Source organism: Lepisosteus oculatus, chromosome 4 (assembly GCF_040954835.1).
Source record: "Lepisosteus oculatus isolate fLepOcu1 chromosome 4, fLepOcu1.hap2, whole genome shotgun sequence".
NCBI lineage: Eukaryota > Metazoa > Chordata > Actinopteri > Semionotiformes > Lepisosteidae > Lepisosteus > Lepisosteus oculatus.
In genome coordinates, this window is record NC_090699.1 from 51,136,547 (window position 1) to 51,154,979 (window position 18,433).

General features: G+C 37.3%; 1 protein-coding gene across 3 annotated transcripts in view; it reads right to left on the reverse strand.

Annotated features, from left to right (window-relative positions):
- The window catches only part of shq1 (SHQ1, H/ACA ribonucleoprotein assembly factor), a 75,746-nt gene that overhangs the window by 19,977 nt on the left and 37,336 nt on the right, over positions 1-18,433 (reverse strand). For all 3 annotated transcript variants that reach the window (XM_015347287.2, XM_015347288.2, XM_015347289.2), the window contains one exon: positions 17,860-17,983. In XM_015347287.2, the coding sequence (XP_015202773.1) occupies positions 17,860-17,983 (124 nt within the window). The remainder of the gene's footprint in view (positions 1-17,859; positions 17,984-18,433) is intronic.

The following is an 18,433-nucleotide window of genomic DNA, read 5'->3' on the forward strand; positions in this document are numbered from 1 at the left end:
GACCCTAAAGATGTTAAAAAATGAAAATCGTTAGTGTGTGGGTAATTACAAAAAAAAGCAAATGAAGTGGCTACTGTTACTTAGACATCATTAATCATACCTAACTGCGTAAGCCGTTTTTATTACTAAAAACACAAACCAAGGGATGCTAATTATTATTGCTTCCTCACCAACGGGATCACCGTGTGGTATGGCAACACCTCTTCGCGAGAAAGAAAGGCACTGCAGAGAATGGTCAATATGGCCCAGAAGATCATTGGCTGCGGTCTCACCGAGATTAAACAGCTCTATGAGGACCGCTGCCGTGGTAGAATTCTGGCCATCACAGAGGACAGTCACCACCCAGGGCATGAGCTCTTCACCCCACAGGTGCAGGTGCATCTTTATGCAAATAGCAACATACAGTTGTTTTTCAATATCCTATTAAGCAATGTTTCATAATACAGTATGTGGAGTGTTAGAGACATGCACATTTCAGGTATCAAGAGAATGTTGTTTTTTTTTGCATAAGCAGTGTACAACAAAAGCATTTAAATTTGCCAGATAAGAATCTCCCCTGCTCTCATCATGCAAACATGGGGAGAACATACAAATGCCAAGCAGAAAGCACCCCAGGAATTGGACCAGGGCTCTAGCACTGCAAGGCTGCAATGTTAAAGAGTGTACTACCGTGCCACCCTTAATTTTAATCCTTTCCAATGGAATTTCAGGATATACTAAATATACACCACAGAATGATTTATTAAATAGAATATAGCCCTTCTGTATTTTCCTTGTACAAGGGGAACAAATTGGCAGCGATCGCATTTTGGGAACATCATATTTATCAATACCTGTATTGCACTGCAAGGCTAAGCATCCATATATATTAGCAATCCAGAGATCTGAGAGAAGAAAAATCCCAGTAATGGCTGACAAAAACAAATCTTCAATGAAACATCCACATATAATATACAAATGTGATTTCATCCAAAGGTGATTTTGAAATTCAGTCTAAGCACTTTAAGAGAGATTCAAATATGTAGAGAATCATCAGTCAGTAAACTTTAAAACCAAATAAATTGGTTAAAATCAACAAATTTAAGTGAATCACATCAAGGAATGGTTAAAGTTAGATAACACTCTCTGCAGTAGATCTCTAAAACAGCCTCAGTGAATTAAGAAGTTGATCTCTTTTGCTATTTCATGCAGGTATCAAAAAGAAAAGTGAAAAAATAGTTCTGTGCATCAAACATAATGTACAATCAACAGTGGTTGTAAGTCTGTTTTTTTCAAAATTCAATCAGTGTCCAGGCTGTTCCTAAATGACTGAAAATGTTGTCTGTTTCACATCTTCTTAACACCCCAGTAATCATCTCCTGTTATTTCTTAATTCATCTAACTAAGCAGTTTATTCAATGAACAAACTTGAATAATCCATCAAGTCGATATGATACGTTTTGCTACAGAATTATGGGAAATTTGGGAAATTAAGCCAGAAGTGAGGTCTGTACACTTCATTTTATGTTTAACAGCTATAACGCTATGAAAACCACACCACCTTTATGTGTTATTCAGGGTACTGTACACCCTCAATTGACCCAATTACAGGGTCATCAGTATAATGTTGTTTACAGGGTCATTAGTGTAACACATTTTCATTCAGTATAAAATAATATAAATTCTAACAGCTTAAATATTTTTTTTATTTTATTATATGCATCCCCTTATCTCTACAGTATAACATTATTTCAAAAAGAATGAATCAGTACAATGTTGTTTTCTCCAATCAGAATCCAATTTAAAACACATTTTTCCTTTCTTTGAGAGCAGAATGTACAGGCAATCTGAAATTCTTTGTTAGAGGGAAATCTTTGTCCTTGAGAATATTCACAACCCCAAAGCTACTATTTAGAGACCTGACAAAAATGTGAAATAGCCTTCAATTACAATGAACAGAGCTTTGGTACCACAGAGCAGTGTCTGATCCTGCTCCTTTTATCCCCTTTGATTAACTCAAATGGTATAATAACTGTTTTTTCATTAAATCTCAAACCACTTGAAATTAACAGAAATAATAAAAAATAATCTGATCTATCAACATAACATTAAAAACCAAATAGTTCTTGTAAATCAAGTCAGTCTCATTTGATATATAATAATTCATACACAATGCGTTCTCCTCTCCAAAACGGCATTATGTAAAATTCCCTTCAATTCAACATCAATCTCCTATTTAACTGCAGTTCAAAGCTCAGGAGATGAGAAAAGATTCATTTTACAAGTGTGGTCTATTGAATTTATGTCTAAGGACAGCTTGGCAACAGCAGGAATTTATTGATTGCTTCTCTATCCACTAGGTCACTCATATCTCTCTTTCGGTACTAGGTCACCCAACCCTGTGCAGACAAAAGACCTCTGACAAAGTGCCTTCTTCTCTGGCTCATAAATGCACTTAAACCAACTCTTGCATAATGAGCTCCTCCTGAATTCCTATCACTGAATAGGTAATGGGTTTGATATGAACAGTTTGACTTGCCGTCTTTTGTTTTGATGTACAGTAGACACCATGTTAGTCGCCAGTCATTAACATACAAAAGTAAAACAGCCGTGTGTCACTCATGTTGTGTCACTCTCTCCCTCTCAACCACTGTGCTGAAAAAAAAAAACCTACATTGCTATTTACTGTTAATATCAGCTGAGGGGGCAACATACAAAGTGAATCTCTCTCAACATACAGAGCATTTACCTTGAGTGGACTTTTTTTAATGCTTTAATCTACCCATTAATGTTCACAGCTGTTAAGCATGTTGATTATATCTGCAGTATGAAAAGTTAAATATAAACGCTGCCGATTCATAACTTTTTAATTAGCCAAAAGGGAAATCTGGTGTGAAACAGTCAAAACGTACCATATCAAATTGCTCTTTAGAACATGTTGTAATAACTGCAAGCTCCAAAACACATTTATAATACCACACTGCTGATCTCAAACAGCAGCTTTCTCAGTTCATCTTTTGAAACCATGTAAAGATGCCTTCCTATGTTCGAGAACTTGTACTGTCATCACTGCAGGGCATGGAGTCTGTGGACACGCTAAAAGGCCTGAGCTTAAACACAAGCTTTGGGCTGTGAATTGCTTAGCATAGCAGGAATACAGCCATTTCCTAAATTTTACCTGGAGCCTAGCATCCTGCATGGCTACTTTTACATATGGAGTAGGTATCAGTGGATAAGGTAAATGAATAAATAAAACACTGGTAGCTAACATAGACAATGCCTTGTCAATGCCTTATAAAAACAGTGAGATTACTGCTGAAATCTAACCATAAAATGTTTTCACTTGTTAGAATGCAGACATGATAGGTAAAACCTTTGAATTTAATTGTAAGTAATGTTCTTACAATAAAGTGGCTCCAGAGCCACAGATTGGGTGTTGCTATAGCCATCACCACATTGATATTTTATTTTCTTGCCACATACTACTTGAAACAAGATGTAGTCTGTATTTCAGACTGACAGGTTATTTTTATCAGTACTGTTTATTAATACAGCATCTGTGAAACAGAAATTAACACTGAGATTTAATCTGAATATACTATCACTTATAGTAATACCTTGTCTTTGTATAGTGCCTTTCATCATCACACAACTGATCACAGGGAGAAGTGAGAAATTATACCATCACCTTAAGAGTGTTGGCCTAATGTCAAAATATCCTCACGTGCCAACTCCAGTACAATTGTCAGGGGTTTTCAACCAATCATGGATAATAAGACATTTCAATTTGCAAAGATTTCAAACAGCATAGGAGGAACGGTAGGAATTATGTGGCTTTAATTTTAATTTTAGAGCTTTAATTAGATGCTGCATCTTGTCTTGGTACTTACATTTACATGTATTAAAATATTAAGGATAGTGAAAGTCCAGGTGGAGTTTAAAGGTGTAGCTATATGTCCAAATTAAAGGCCTTATTGGGGGAGTAAACTCAAATGCAAATGCTCTGCTTTTACAACTTCTCACTTTCATGTCTCTCCATTTTTCCACTCATTTGGTTTAGCCTCTTATACTCTGGTTATAATGGCAAGACACACAGAGGCTGCATGACTGACCAAGCACTGAATATACTGTACAACAAGACATCTGCAGTCAGATTTTGACCAATCAGTATTTCCTGGGTGCTCCTCACTGTAACCCAGCTGCCCTGTCACATTCCTCCCCCTCATATGATGCATGACTTGGCAAATGACACCTGGCAACCTGGTGACTCAACAGCTGGTACATCAACCACACATGGGGTCCACAAAGGAATCCAGAGCAGAAGAGAACAGGAGATGCTACAACATGTTCGTAACTGGGAGGCAATGCAGCAAGAGAAAAAGCAGGTCAGGCATCCTAAGTAACAGAAGATCCACAGTCAACAACTGGAAAACAGTGGTTCCTCCACTACCTAGAGCAGCATCTAGAAGTCTTCAGGACAGACTTTCGTCAGGATAGTTGGGTGTGGAGAATGGAGCCACCTCATCGGCAAATCTGCACCTGCCAGAAGGTCTTCCAGAAGGCTTTTAGAACACCCCTTTCAAGATCTAACTGGTACTAGAGGCCTGGCAGATCTTCATAGCTGATCTCCTCAACCACCAGGGGCAACAGGAAGTAGGAGTCAGTCTAAAACCTGCTTCTCCTGAGAAATCCTAAATCGAAATATTGATTGCATTGGGCTAGGTATTGGATAGGTACAGTACATTAGGAACTGGTACTAGAGCAAGTGTCAAGGACTTAATCACAGCTGGCAGTGTAGAATAGGCAGTCTAGTAAAGAGGGAACTCTCTAGATCTGCTACATGAAAACCAGATAGCTAGGGCCAGATGATCCTATTCATGGCTCATCTGGCCCTAGCTGTTTGTGGTCAAGGTGCCCAAATTCTCCATCAGTGTGATGTGGTTAAGTCCAGGCAGGGATTTACAGTGCAGAGCAAATACTTTTAAGACCATTTAAGACATTTTAAGACCAATTGGGGGATCAAGACAAAGAACTCACCACCACTACAGTATCACATTATGCTCTTTCTTAGTCTCTCACCCACTCTGTCTAGATCAAGGATATCAATTATCAGTGCCACCTGGATTCCACACCATTGATAGTTCTTGTCCCAGCTAATCTGTAACTATCAAAGTGATCTGCAACAATCAGATCAATTAAAACATTGAAACTTTCTAAGCCCTATAATGGTATGGAGTGCCACGGCTGACTACCCTGTTCCAGTCCCTGCTGCCCAAGCAGCAGGTTATATGGCAAGAAGAGAGCTAATTGGCTAATTGAATGTGCATTGAAAATACAACAATGTAATTGCATGCTCAACCCAGCTGCGCTTAATTTAGGGCAGGGCAGCCCTTATTCTGCCACACACAGTAACTAAACTGTCCCCTTGCCATGTGTGTGTATGTAGCAGCTAAAAATAAATCTCTCAATTAACCACTGAAGGAACACGTGGCGGGTTTTTCTAACAAATACAACATGCTGTTTTCGGTTCTAAAATATTCAAAAATAAAACAATGAAATTTTTAACACTAACAATGGTCTGTCTTGTGATGAGATATTTCTGAGCTCCAGCAATAATCATACTGAAGAATATGGTGTCATTTCTGGCTAAAAGTAACCATATAAAATGAACCTGTCAGTGCAAGGTAAACTGTACAAGTAAAGGTAAACTGTTTTTTTCTTTCTGCTTTTCAGTGTGCAATGATTATCCTGTTAAGCATATCATGATACATGTGCTTCTTGTTACACCTGAAGAATTCTTCACTTATGAAACATTGTTTTTTCTACTTACCAGTTTGAAATAAACCTTTACTTGTTTCTTGGCATCTATGGCACACTGATGCTGCACCCACCTCGAACCCTTTACAGTGTGTGTGTGCGTGACCTCACACACATTGAAGGCAAGCAGGCTTCAAAACCTGAGACTCCCAGGCTTCTGCAATTGGTAATGTGGCATTTATGAAGATGTTCTGGAGCATGAGGTAATTATACCATAACCTAAAAGTATTGTTTTAATTATTTTTTGCACCAAATCAGTCTTCTTCATATAAAGTAGTCTTGTGGTATTAGGATTATGTGGTAATGAGTTAAATGATTAAGTTACTACAGAGTAATACAAAAATTGTAATATATATAATACATCTTGAGTTAAAAATGATAACCAGAAAGCAACACATTTTTCATAGAAATTCATCTATCCTATTGTACCATAACAGTACACCATAGAGGGTTATGCTAACACCTGCAAATCATAAAGAACAAAAATTAACATCTCAAATGAGAATAAAATTGCAATATGAAGGAACCTTGTTAAATCTTTTTAAAGCCTACATGATAGCAGTTGGTAGAGCTCATGTATTTTGTCAATTTTTCTAAAACGTTTGTTATTTCAATAAAAGTTTGCTTAAAAAACAGTATGTTTGCCATGACCTACCCCAAAGAAACAAAACTAATCCCTCTCTCCATGCACAGAATTTGTTGGCACTGAGCAGTGACATTCCAGTATATTCAAAACAAACACTCCACTTTAACTCGGGGAAACCTTACACAAACATTTGGTTCCCATTTAAACAGGGCTCTTTCAGTGAGCAATGTTAAGTTGGCCTAAAACCTAAAATCTTGCATCAGAATGTCAAAGAAATCTGAACCCATTTTCCTGTCCCTCAAGGGTTTTTTTTCTGAATGCAATAAAAGCCTGGTTTTGTTTCATCACTGGCCCAGAGTGCTGAGAGTTAGTGAGGCTATGATTTCTACAGTCATCTGTTTTTTACTTTGATGACAAGTTGAGCCACTTAATCATGTGTTTGAAAGCCCCAGGGAACACTCATAGGAAAGCAAAGCAGACAGAAAGTAGATCTGACTGGAGCCAGGACAGGACGGTGGAGATTGCAGTAAATATGCTGTACTTAGATACATCAATCATGGAGTAATTGCTGAACTGCAGTCACTCATGCTTTAATTTGCATAACAGTAGAGAAAATGGGAATTATGGATGGAATAATATATCTGTAATGTTATTTATTTAATTTAATCTGCCAGAATACAGTTGAAAGAGTTTACACAATGTCTCTTGGTAAAATCATTACGAAAGATGAGTATGCGATGGAATATCACCGTATTGCTTCAAGTAACTAGTTATTCTTTTGGCTTTTCAGTGAGTAAAATCTATGGAAAAATATTTAATGGACTCCATTTTTGCAATGGCTGGGTTTTGCAATGGTTTTATATCACTAGAAATGGATATACCCTTTATCTGCCTCCAACGCATTTATTTGCTGAATGTTTTGTGACTTGAAAGAAATTCCAATAATTTTACTTATTAAAGTTCTGACATTGCAACAAACTGAATGTTTTCTGAGATTAAAGGGGGGTAAAAAGATGTTCACATAAAGCTTTAGAACTGCTAAATCCACTATAAATCAATGAAAAAGCATTCCCACTGTTGCTTACATTGCAATATGGAGCTCAATACAGAAAGTTACAAAGGGTGATACAGGTCTGAGTTTTTTCCCTCCCTTTAGTAGCTGAGTGGAATAAGAGAAGATAATTGGTTAACCTGGATGGAAACAAGCAACACTGAGGGCAACTGCTGTTTGCACTGACATGAACACACTACCCTGGCTAGAAAAAAAAAACCCTGACTTGTAACAAGCCTCTTTGTAAACTGCTCCCAAGATACTGTTTTATACTCCTGGTGTTTTGTAATCATCTGCAAAGGCATTTTCACATCATCTGTTCCAAACGGCCTTTTCATTTGTCATTTTTGACGATTTTGAAGCTTTTACAGCATTTTTACCATGGTTAAATGAAACACTGAAAGTTTTAAAACGACTAGTCATGCAAAAATTCATAATTTTTATATTTTGTGGCTTCTTCACACACACACACACAAACTGATAAAAAGTGATCTTAGAAAAAAGAATTAAACACAGCTTCTGCACATGGATGCTGTGGATGTTCCATATAACAGTAGGCTCAGTTCAGAATTGCTGCAGTACCGTACGGAGCTCAAGTGCAGGAAAGTGATCTGCAGAGAGGCATGCTTTCTCAGTCAGCAGTGTAAATAAAGGGAGCCTGTAATGTATTCAGCACGAGCCCCTGCTGCTGCTGGAGGTCTGATTGGATATAGGCACTTAACAGCTAGCTGGCAAAGCCTCTCACATACTTGACATGCTGCCAAGTGACTGTTCAAATATTTACACTTCTGTAAAATTTCCTAGAAGGTTTCAACCTCCGTTTGGATATTAATGGGTTTGTTTTTCTAATATTTACTGATGCTTGTTTTCATGTTTGGAAAAAGTGAAAAAACATGGATTTTTTCATTTGTTTTTATTTTGGTAAAAGAGAACCTACATTCATTCCTCTAATCGTCAACCCTTGTACTGAATAACAACATGTCCTTTAAAATTAAGGATTTTACGCCCTTTTGGGCAAAAAAACATTCCTACTATTCAAAGACATTTTACTACCCATTGGATAAAGCTAATATTAAACATCCTTCCAAGCATTTTATAATCACTTCATCAAATTTAGGGTTGTGGGAGAGCAGGAGCCTATTTCGGCAAGCAATGGGGACAAGGTGGGAAACACACTGGATGAGACGCAAGTCCAAACTCAGACACAGACACAGACAAAGACATGCACACACTCACACCAGGACCAGTTAAGCAAATTAACATATCAGCATGTCTTTGGACTGAGGGAGGAAACGAGAGCATCTGGAGGAAACCTATGCAAACACAAAGAGAACATACAAACTCCACACTGATAGCTTGCCAAAGCAGCAATGCTAATCACAGAGCCATCATGCTGCCTAAAACTAAACAAAGATAACATAATGTTTTGCAGCACAACGGTAGCATTTACAAAGATACTTAACACATACACAAGCGGACAGAGACATATGTTTGTCCTAAAGTTGGCCAAATACTACTTATATAATGGTTTATCTATCAAATTATAATATCATTGATATTCTGAAATTACAAAGTGAATGTAAAGGTTTACGACAACAAAAAGTTAGATTACTTGTGTATTTTTCATTTCTTGAAAAATGTGTTTCTTGTGAAATACAGACTTGGTTCCTTTTTGGATCTACAGATGCAGCCATTCAAAATGGGTGGGGTATTTCGCGGCATACCCCGGTGGGCGTGTCGCGGTATCACGCGGTATCACGCAGTTAATCGCGTCATTTGATGTCATGCCGGAAACTATCCGGCGTCACCTTGTAAAACCGCCAGGGGGAGCTTAACCTCTCATGTACAGCATTTGAGCTTTTAATTTTGAACTGTGTATTACAGCATGTTAATCATCAGTCATTAAAATGTTGGTATATTTTATGAAAGCAAGATTGCTCAGTTGGACAAAAGTACACAACCTACCTTTATCAGAAATATTTATGCATCAAAGCCTTTACCGAATATATTACTAATAGTATTAATAATGAATGACTTTGGACAAGCTGTATACTCAAAGTATAATTTCTTTAGCAAATTTGTACAAGCACTTGGAATCTGTCCAAGCCATACTTTGTCAGGCATTTTGTTTTACTTCAACGGGCATAAAAACTCCCTTGCTTTTAACAGGGCGTTTAATAATTTCTAACTACGAAAATGATTTAAAATGCGACACTTATCATTCAACTAGAGCTCAAAATACCACAAGGATCCTCAAGAGCACAGCAAAGACTGTATTAAAAGATACTTGTATGAGATACATGAGAATCCAGGCTTTTTTATCAACGCTTTCTTTTCCATATACCAGATTTTATGGAACCACTTCAGAAGGGTGTCAGCCAGTCAGATTCCAGGAATCGGTACTTTAAAGGAAAAATACACACCGGTATTCCATTTCTCCCTAACGATTTTAAGCATCGAAGTATTTAACTAGCATGTGAAAAAGCATGTGAAAAAGTGGTAGTTTTAAGCTTTTCTGCTAATATAATGTGGAATCGCGTATCTAAAGAATTTAATAACGATATGATTATATTCGTGTACTGCGACAGGGCTGTGTAGGGCTGTTTCGCCTCTCTCTTCATGCGACTTCCCTTGTAGCCCACTGGTCTACGTGACCGATTACCAACTCACGGGTTGTGTGTTCAAATCCAGCTGGTGCTGGACTTTTCTTTTAACAAACATTTCTTCGAAAAAATAGAATAGCAATATTATGGACAGTCAATTGACTTTAATATTTCAAAATATCACAACATGATCGATTCTAAGTCATTTTTGATAACAATGAATAGTCTCCTTCTTCCCTTCTGACAACGGTCCCTGCTTCTGCTTCCTGCTTCTATTGTGTATGTGTGTAATAGAGTAAATTTTTATAGAGAAATGGAGGCTGGACAGTATGCGTTACAATATAAACATTTATATTGATTTAAATCGTGATTTGATTTAAATCGCAAACGCGTGTTTAATTATATGTGTTTTTTTAATCATAATCAGGCTAATGCAACATAAATTGATAAAGTATCTTTGTCTTCTAAGTATCTTAATAAACTTTCAGCATAGCTTTCTACCTGTTTAGATTTATTTTTCTTGGGATTTTGGGATCAAACGTGGAAGGATTAGATTGTAATCGTTTTTATTTTTCAAATACATTTTAGAAAAGTGTAATCTATACCTGCCCAGACTGTAAGCCTTCCTAAACCCCGCCTTTCACTCCTGTCCTGCTCTTCCCCGCGCACCCCAGTCGGGCGCTCTTCGGCCGCTGCCCGGGACGAATGTATATTTTGATATTTACACCCGGCGCGACACAGAGGGAGCGTCTGCATTTATAACTTAGTTTTTAAAATTAGTCAAGCAATATGAAGCATCCCCTTTTACTTTTAAGTCCCTTAAATACATTGAGCACAGCTTTCTCACCACTTAAGATTACTTTTTGATACCATCCTTACACAAAGCAGAAACTTTCCGATGACATACAGAACAAGTGGAAAGATTACAGATTTTAATCGGCTTTAATTTTGTTACGTTATACGTTTTAGGAACGTTTCATCTAAACAAACGCCACAAAATTATTCTCGATTGTATTTCTGAATGTTATGTTACACCTACAGTAGTTCACTGCATTAAAAACATCGAATTAAGAAAGTTAGGTGTAGCACTTTAGACCTTTTTTTCTGAACCAGGGAAAATCTGATCATGTTTCTCTATAACAATAATAAAAAAACTTTATTTTACATATCACCTTTAAAAGTGGCATCTCAAAGCAATACAGTAGATGGAAAAACAGTTAAAGGTTAAACATTAGAGGCTTGCCACACCCGGACTGTTAAACCAACGCATTAGCACGTCAAAGCCCAATGAGGACCCGGGCGCAATAGTTGTTTTGTCCCTTGATTTACTGATCTGCATTAATTATGGAAATCGAGTTCCTGCACTTTGCAGACGACCTGGTCCCGCTGTCGCCCACAGAACAGAGGCTGCGCCAGAACCTGGCACTGCTGGAGCAGCACTGTCAGACCTGGGCGCCGACAGTCAATCTGGACAAGACCAGAGTTATGGTTTTCCAGAAAAAAAGCCAGACCTCAGGGAAACAGGTACAAATTCACACTTAACAACACATTAACACCTAACAACGGGAGCAGGGACGAATTAGGCCAGTACCCACTATTGTTAAACATACAGAAAAGAATATTAAAGTATTGAATATTAGTATTGGCTTTAGTATTAGCCATACAGAACATTAAAGTGCCCCTTTTCCATTCAGCGGGTGCCTGAGCCGCTGTGTCCTATCTTCTGACAGTAGCCGTTGTGAATGTCTGTAGAGTGTATCTTATTTTTAGTACTATATTTTTGTACTATATTCCCTATTAATCAAACTCTAAGAGTATGTATCGGCTTGTCCCCTCCTCCCGCCCCTCTCTGTGTACAGTAGAGTCTCCTGTCCAGCCAGCACATGTCCACAGACATTTACAACAGCGACATATCATAAAACGTTTGCACATATAGTTAAATTATTAGTTGTTTTTCAGGAAGTTAAAAAAAATACTTGAATTACTTATCCAGTCTCTTGAAATAAAGTTATTTTTCAAGCAATGCAACAAACGTCGGGCAATGTGTTTTTTTTAATCCACATCTTAAATCTTGTCAGTCAGCTCTTTTTTCTCTATTTGAATTGTGGCTTACACATCGCACGACTTTAAAAGCTAGAAAGACAGGTTTCGATTCACATTAGCTGGCGAGCCTTGTTAACAAAAAAACAGACAATACATAGGGAGGGGGAGGTCAAGCCAGAGAGAGAGTTTTTTACCCTCTGTCTAAAAACCCAAATAACCCGAGGCAGAGACTCTGGGGGGATCATTGCGTGGTACAGAGAGGAGCTCAGTCAATTCTTATGGAATGTGTTTTCTTTCTTCTTTTTTTCAGCATGGAATAAACCTGTTACTTGATTCATATGGATGCCCGGTTACGTTATACGTTTTAGGAACGTTTCATCTAAACAAACGCCACAAAACTATTCTCGATTGTATTTCTGAATGTTATGTTACACCTACAGTAGTTTAAATACATCGAATTAAGACACCCAAATTAATAATGTAACATGCCACTGTTTGTTCATGAACAAAGTTATACTGAGATTTCCTTAGATACGCGATTAAAAAAAAAATGTTTGAATCTCCGGTGGAACACATTCCATAAGAATCAGCGCTTTTACAGTATATATCGCCTTTAAAGGTGGCTTCTCAAAAGGTTTTACAGGATAAAAACAACAAGAACAGCAACAACAACAATATTGTATTTCATTGCACTTTGAAAACCAAGTTATAACTTAACTATATGTGCAAACGTTTCATATGTTGCTGTTGTGAATGCCTGTGGAGTGTATCTTATTTGCCTTAGTCCTGGTTATCTCGCTCGCCCTCCCCCCCTCTCTCCCTCAATTCAATTCAATTCAATTCAAGGTGTTTTATTAGCATGACAGATGGGTACAATCAGTGTTGGGTATTTACTTTGCTTTGGGATTCCACTTTTAAAGGTGATATATAAAATTTTGACTAAAATAAATTGATATCTTTGTCTTCTAAGTATCTTAATAAACTTTCAGCATAGCTTTCTCCCAGTTTAGATTTATTTTTCTTAACTAGTATACTTTAAATCTTTTTTTCTGAACCGGCGAAAATCTGATCATGTTTCTCTATAACAACAATAAAAAAAAACATTATTTTACATATCACCTTTATGTGATATCACCTTAAGGATGCGCAAAGAAATTTAAAATAGTCTTCTTTAGGTGTGAGGGTAGGAGTGCATCGCAGCAGGCATAATCGGCAAATTAGGAAAACAAAGAACTGGACAGGCGAGACATTTATCCAGAGAGCGAGTGATCAGAAAAAGGAACAGCTGTTACACCCAGGTTTTACGCTCTCTCTCTGCTGAATGAATGAAAGCATTTTATTAAAAACGCGTTTGCGTTTGTCTGGGTATTTACTTTGTAGATGTGGATGGTTTACATCTACTGTATTGTTTTGAGATGCCACTTTTAAAGGTGGTGTGTAAAATAAAGTTTTTTTATTATTGTTATAGAGAAACATGATCAGATTTTCCCTGGTTCAGAAAAAAGACGATTAAAATCTGTAATCTTTGAACTTGTATGTCATCGGAAAATACAATCAGTTTCTGCTTTGTGTAAGGCTGGTGTCAAAAAGTAATCTAAGTGGTGAGAAAGCTGTGCTCCTCAAAGCGCTTTACAGGATAAAAACAATAACAACAATAGTGGCTGGGCAAACGATTTTTTTTATAGAAATACTAAATGAGATACTGTATAATGATGTGCATGAACAAAGTTATACTGCAATTTTCCTTAGATACGCGATTAAAAATAAAATAAATTTTTTGAATCCCCGGCGGAACACATTCCATAAGAATCATCGCTTTTATACAGTATAAACAAATATATTTAAACACATGTTTACGATTTAAATCAAAACGAGATTCAAATCAATATAAATGTTTATTTTGTAACGCATAGGTGACTATTCATTGTTATTAAAAAGACTTAAATTCGATCATGTTGTGATATTTAGAAATATAAATTTGTTTGGTGCGAGTGAGGTTTTATTTTATCTCTGACCAAGGGAAACGTTTCATTTTTTCAAAGAAATGTTTGTTAAAAAATAAAGTCATAGTTCCATGGGATTCGATCACAGACCGTGTGACATGGGAGTCAGGAACCTAACCCACAGCGCCACCGGCGCAGCCACGTGCTGAGGGCTGAAAAAGCACTACAGAAACATTATCGACAGACAATGTACAGATTTGATAAAGCTATAAAATAATGTAATTAGGCACAGAAGAAGTTTACAGCACAGTACAATAATAAATGCTGACCATGACTTTAGAAGCATAAATTACCTTACACTCAATTTAAACACAAGTTGTCTTTAGCCCTCTAAGCTGGTTCATACAGAAATGTAGAGAACCAGGATCAGAACACACAGCTTCATTAGCGAATACATATGCAGGACAAGTGGAGAAGATGTTTTACAGTGGATGGATTTTTAGAAACATCACATCAGTGACATCACTGAAGTCAACTCCTAGGTAACTGTCGTGTGGATAGTTTCACAAGAATCAGACAAAGGTTTAACCATCGCTTGTTCTAGATAAAACTGCAAAAAAAAAACAACAACCCATAATGTACTTCTTTGCGGCTCTGTTTGCCCAAATCATATATTCACAATGTGAAATTAGAAAATAATATTACGTAACCAAAATCCGCAATATGGAAACATAACCTGTGTAATTGTTGACAGATGATGTACTCGTAACATTTTTACAAGACGAACTACAACATTTAAAAAATGACTTGTATGTACTTGATATCTCTAATCAATCCACTGCACTGCATTAAAACAAAACGAAAACTAAAATGCCCTGGGCATACCGTTTCGCGCTTCTTATCAGTTGCTCAAAAGTAATTTGACCATACGAAATGCATAATATAAACCTAGAAACATGTACGTGAGCAGTATTTACGTAGTATCAGTGTCAAGACATACCTCTCAAATACTGTAAATCAAGTTAAAAATATCTCAAGACCGATACTGGTCATAAAGAAACCATGTTTCGTGTATGTTTTCTTTAAAGTACCGAGACCAGCCATATACTGTATGTTTATGTTCCAAAATTAATATCGTTTATGGCCTTCACACGTGTTGCAGTATGCTCCTATTCTTTTTATGCTCAGCTACTAAGATTTCCTTTCAGTGGTAAAATTCCATATGAATATTCAATACTACAACGGGCACAGTAAAGACGTTTACTGTAAATCTTTCTATGACAGACCAACGGACCACGAGTGCCCCTGTCGGTCAACCAATCACGTACCGCGGTACCCCGCGTCATCGTGTGTCACGATGCGTGATGCCGTAGCCAATTACCTCCGGTATGTGTCTGTACCGCGCACTTTGAATGGCTGCATCTGTAGGTGTTAGATCTCTCACTCTCTTACAAACAATTCTTCTTGCAAGCACTTCTCCGTGAGCGACAATCAAATGCAGGAAGAGGACAATTTTCCTTCCTTATAAAATTAGCCATGTTATACGTTGGTGGGGGCATTCTACACATACCGTATACTAATTAAATATAACCAATTTAAATGACTCAATTTTTGCACTACAGATGTTAAAACTCAGATTTGTAATTTATAACCCTAATAATTATGTATAAAGCAAAAGCTTGTAAGATTTAATATTTATTAAAATTCCTTCCATTAACTGTGCACCCTGCAAAGATGTAAAAGTAGCCTACCAGTTGTTATCAGTCTGATAAAGAACAACCACATAACTAAAATGGCTCTAGCCACCTTATTTGGCTTTAGCCATCTTAGGTCCATGATAAACTTCATCACAGATTAATTTTATGGTAGTTTTGGGGGAGACACTAAAAACATAAGTAAGGCCTCAATCGAGAGTAGGCAATTCAGCCCATATAACCCAATTGATAGTAGTTAATTTAACAGTAACTGGGCATTTATTTAATATAAAATGAAATGTAAAATTCCCTGACTCTCACATGAAAATGAAAATTTTCGAGTGAATACTGCAACTGGACCCTGGGCCCTTCTTTTACGAACGTTTTTCCCACATCCACACGCACACGTTGGCAATCCATGTGAATGAAAAACCATCACACAGTTGTCACACTGTTTCAATAAGCCAGCAAACAGTAAAAGCAAAATATAATGGATGAAGTAGCAGGAATTGGAAGAATCTGAGTAAACCTAGTGCATTGGCAGTAAGAGTTCTACAGGTGTGTTACGTTCCAGTGTGGTCCGTGTGTTTGTTTTGATGTTATGTTCCACACTTCCTGACTTTGGTTGCTCTCCCTCCCCATTGGTTTATTAATTCACCCATCTTTGCCATTGTGACATCTTCTTCAATCAACTCTACCAATCAGAGCTCAGCTTATTCAGTATTTAACTTGGAGGTTTTCAGAATGAAGGGTGCCGTTCGCTTGACTTCTGTTCTGCTCGGCTCAGCTTCGTTTCGCCCTGCTACAGCTTCGTTTCTGTCCGTTTTTGTTAGTTTTTGCTTCATGTGTGTTTCAGTATAGCTTCGGCTTTGTTGGTTTGTGTTCGTATTCTTGTACTTTCGTTTGTTTGTGTTTATCCTTTATTTCTCCATTACCTTGCCCTAACATGTTATATCAACCTCTGTGCTTTTTTGTACCCTGTTCCTTGTGTCTAATCTCGTTTTTCCTTATTTGTATTCGTAGTTCACTTGTGTATGTGTGTGAACTTTTGTGTTAAGATTTAGTTAAGGTTGTCGGGTACATTCTACACGTGTAGTTGATCTCTGTATTAGTAACACAATTAGTTTAGGTCAGGTGAGTGCCTTTTGTCTTGTATGGTTTTGGGTAGTTAGTGAAGGTTAGCCAGGGCGTTAGAAGACGCAGAAGACCGAGTGTTTTGGGTTTTTGTTTTGTAGTTAGGTCAGCTTTCCTTCACCTTATTAGGCAGCTCCATTTTGTTTGTTATTTTCTTTTCTTTGGCACCACTCTAGTTCCCTTTCCCTGTGTGTTATTGTGTCCTAATTATGTACCAGTCACTTGTTCACTGTAAAATAAATAACTTTTGCACCAAACTTGTTGACATGCTTCCTAAATCCCTCACCAGAATCCCACCTGCATCCAAAACCATCCTAAATGTTACACCCCCTTACCCCTAGACACTTGGGGTCGTAACAAGGTGTTTTAATGTAATAATTAATTACATAGTCTTTTGTCCAAAAGGCTTTGATTCTCAGTCCCCTACTTCAGTTTGAAATCCCTCTAAAGCTCTAAATTTCCCAGAAGTAGATTTTCAGACTTGTGATAGCTAATGAAGCACATAAATGCTAATCCAGGACTGGAAATATGAGTTTAATTTGCTAACACATTTACACTTGCTAAACCAACAGAAACTGCTAATCTTGCAATATAAATCCTTAATGTATTTGCACAGTGGAACCTTCATCTTAGCACTTCATGAGGAGCCTTGATCTAAAGATTACACACACTTAGCAGATATAAAGTAAATATTCTATAAATACATGTTACAAACTTCAAGGGTTTTCCTGAGTTACAAAAAGGGACAAAGCAGTGCCACTACAAACTGGTTAGTTGAAAAAAAACAGTAGGAGAATCCACGTATAACAGTATATTACAGTAGTTCTAGGCAACAGCACATAAGTACATTGAAAAAAATTCACTATTTAAAATTAAATGAAAGCAGCTTTAATGGTAAGTATCATATCGCTTCCTCGTGTTCAGGTGTTAGACCATTGTCTGCACTAGCTTACATGTTACTGGTTGCTGTTGTTTTTGCAAAACAAATGATGAAAAGATTGTTACTTACCTAACTCAAATATCACTGCCGCATCTTCTATAGCTGCCTTAATGAGAGCAAAGTGTCTATACAATGGGTAACACAGCACTCTTCTTCCAAATGATACCAAGACCTCCTGGACAGAGTTGTATGTCTAGAAAAAGAACACACAGCACTAAATGTGTGAATAAAGATGGAACTCATACATAGACAAATTCACTTAATCGGTTACATTTTCATATGGATCAAAGATGGAAATATCCAATACTGCTGCGTAGAGTGGAGACAAGCCTGGAGGCCAAGGCACTGGCAGTGGTTTTTCCAATTCAAAATTCCCAGCTGGGAGAAAGACTGGAGGAGGCACACAGAGGGCTCTTCACTGCAAAATCATTTGGACTTCTCAACATAAATCACGTAAGAGGAAAAGAGAAGAAAATAAATGACCTTGTTTCTGAGGAGCACATTTGTCAGTGCAAAGCAGAGGGAGAAAATGTATAGGGTACAAAGAAGTGGCAGAGCTCCATCAGGCGACAGACAGAGTTGCAGGAATAAGTGGATATTTAAGACACATAGTCATTCCAGGTTAATCAATCTCTGTGTGGTA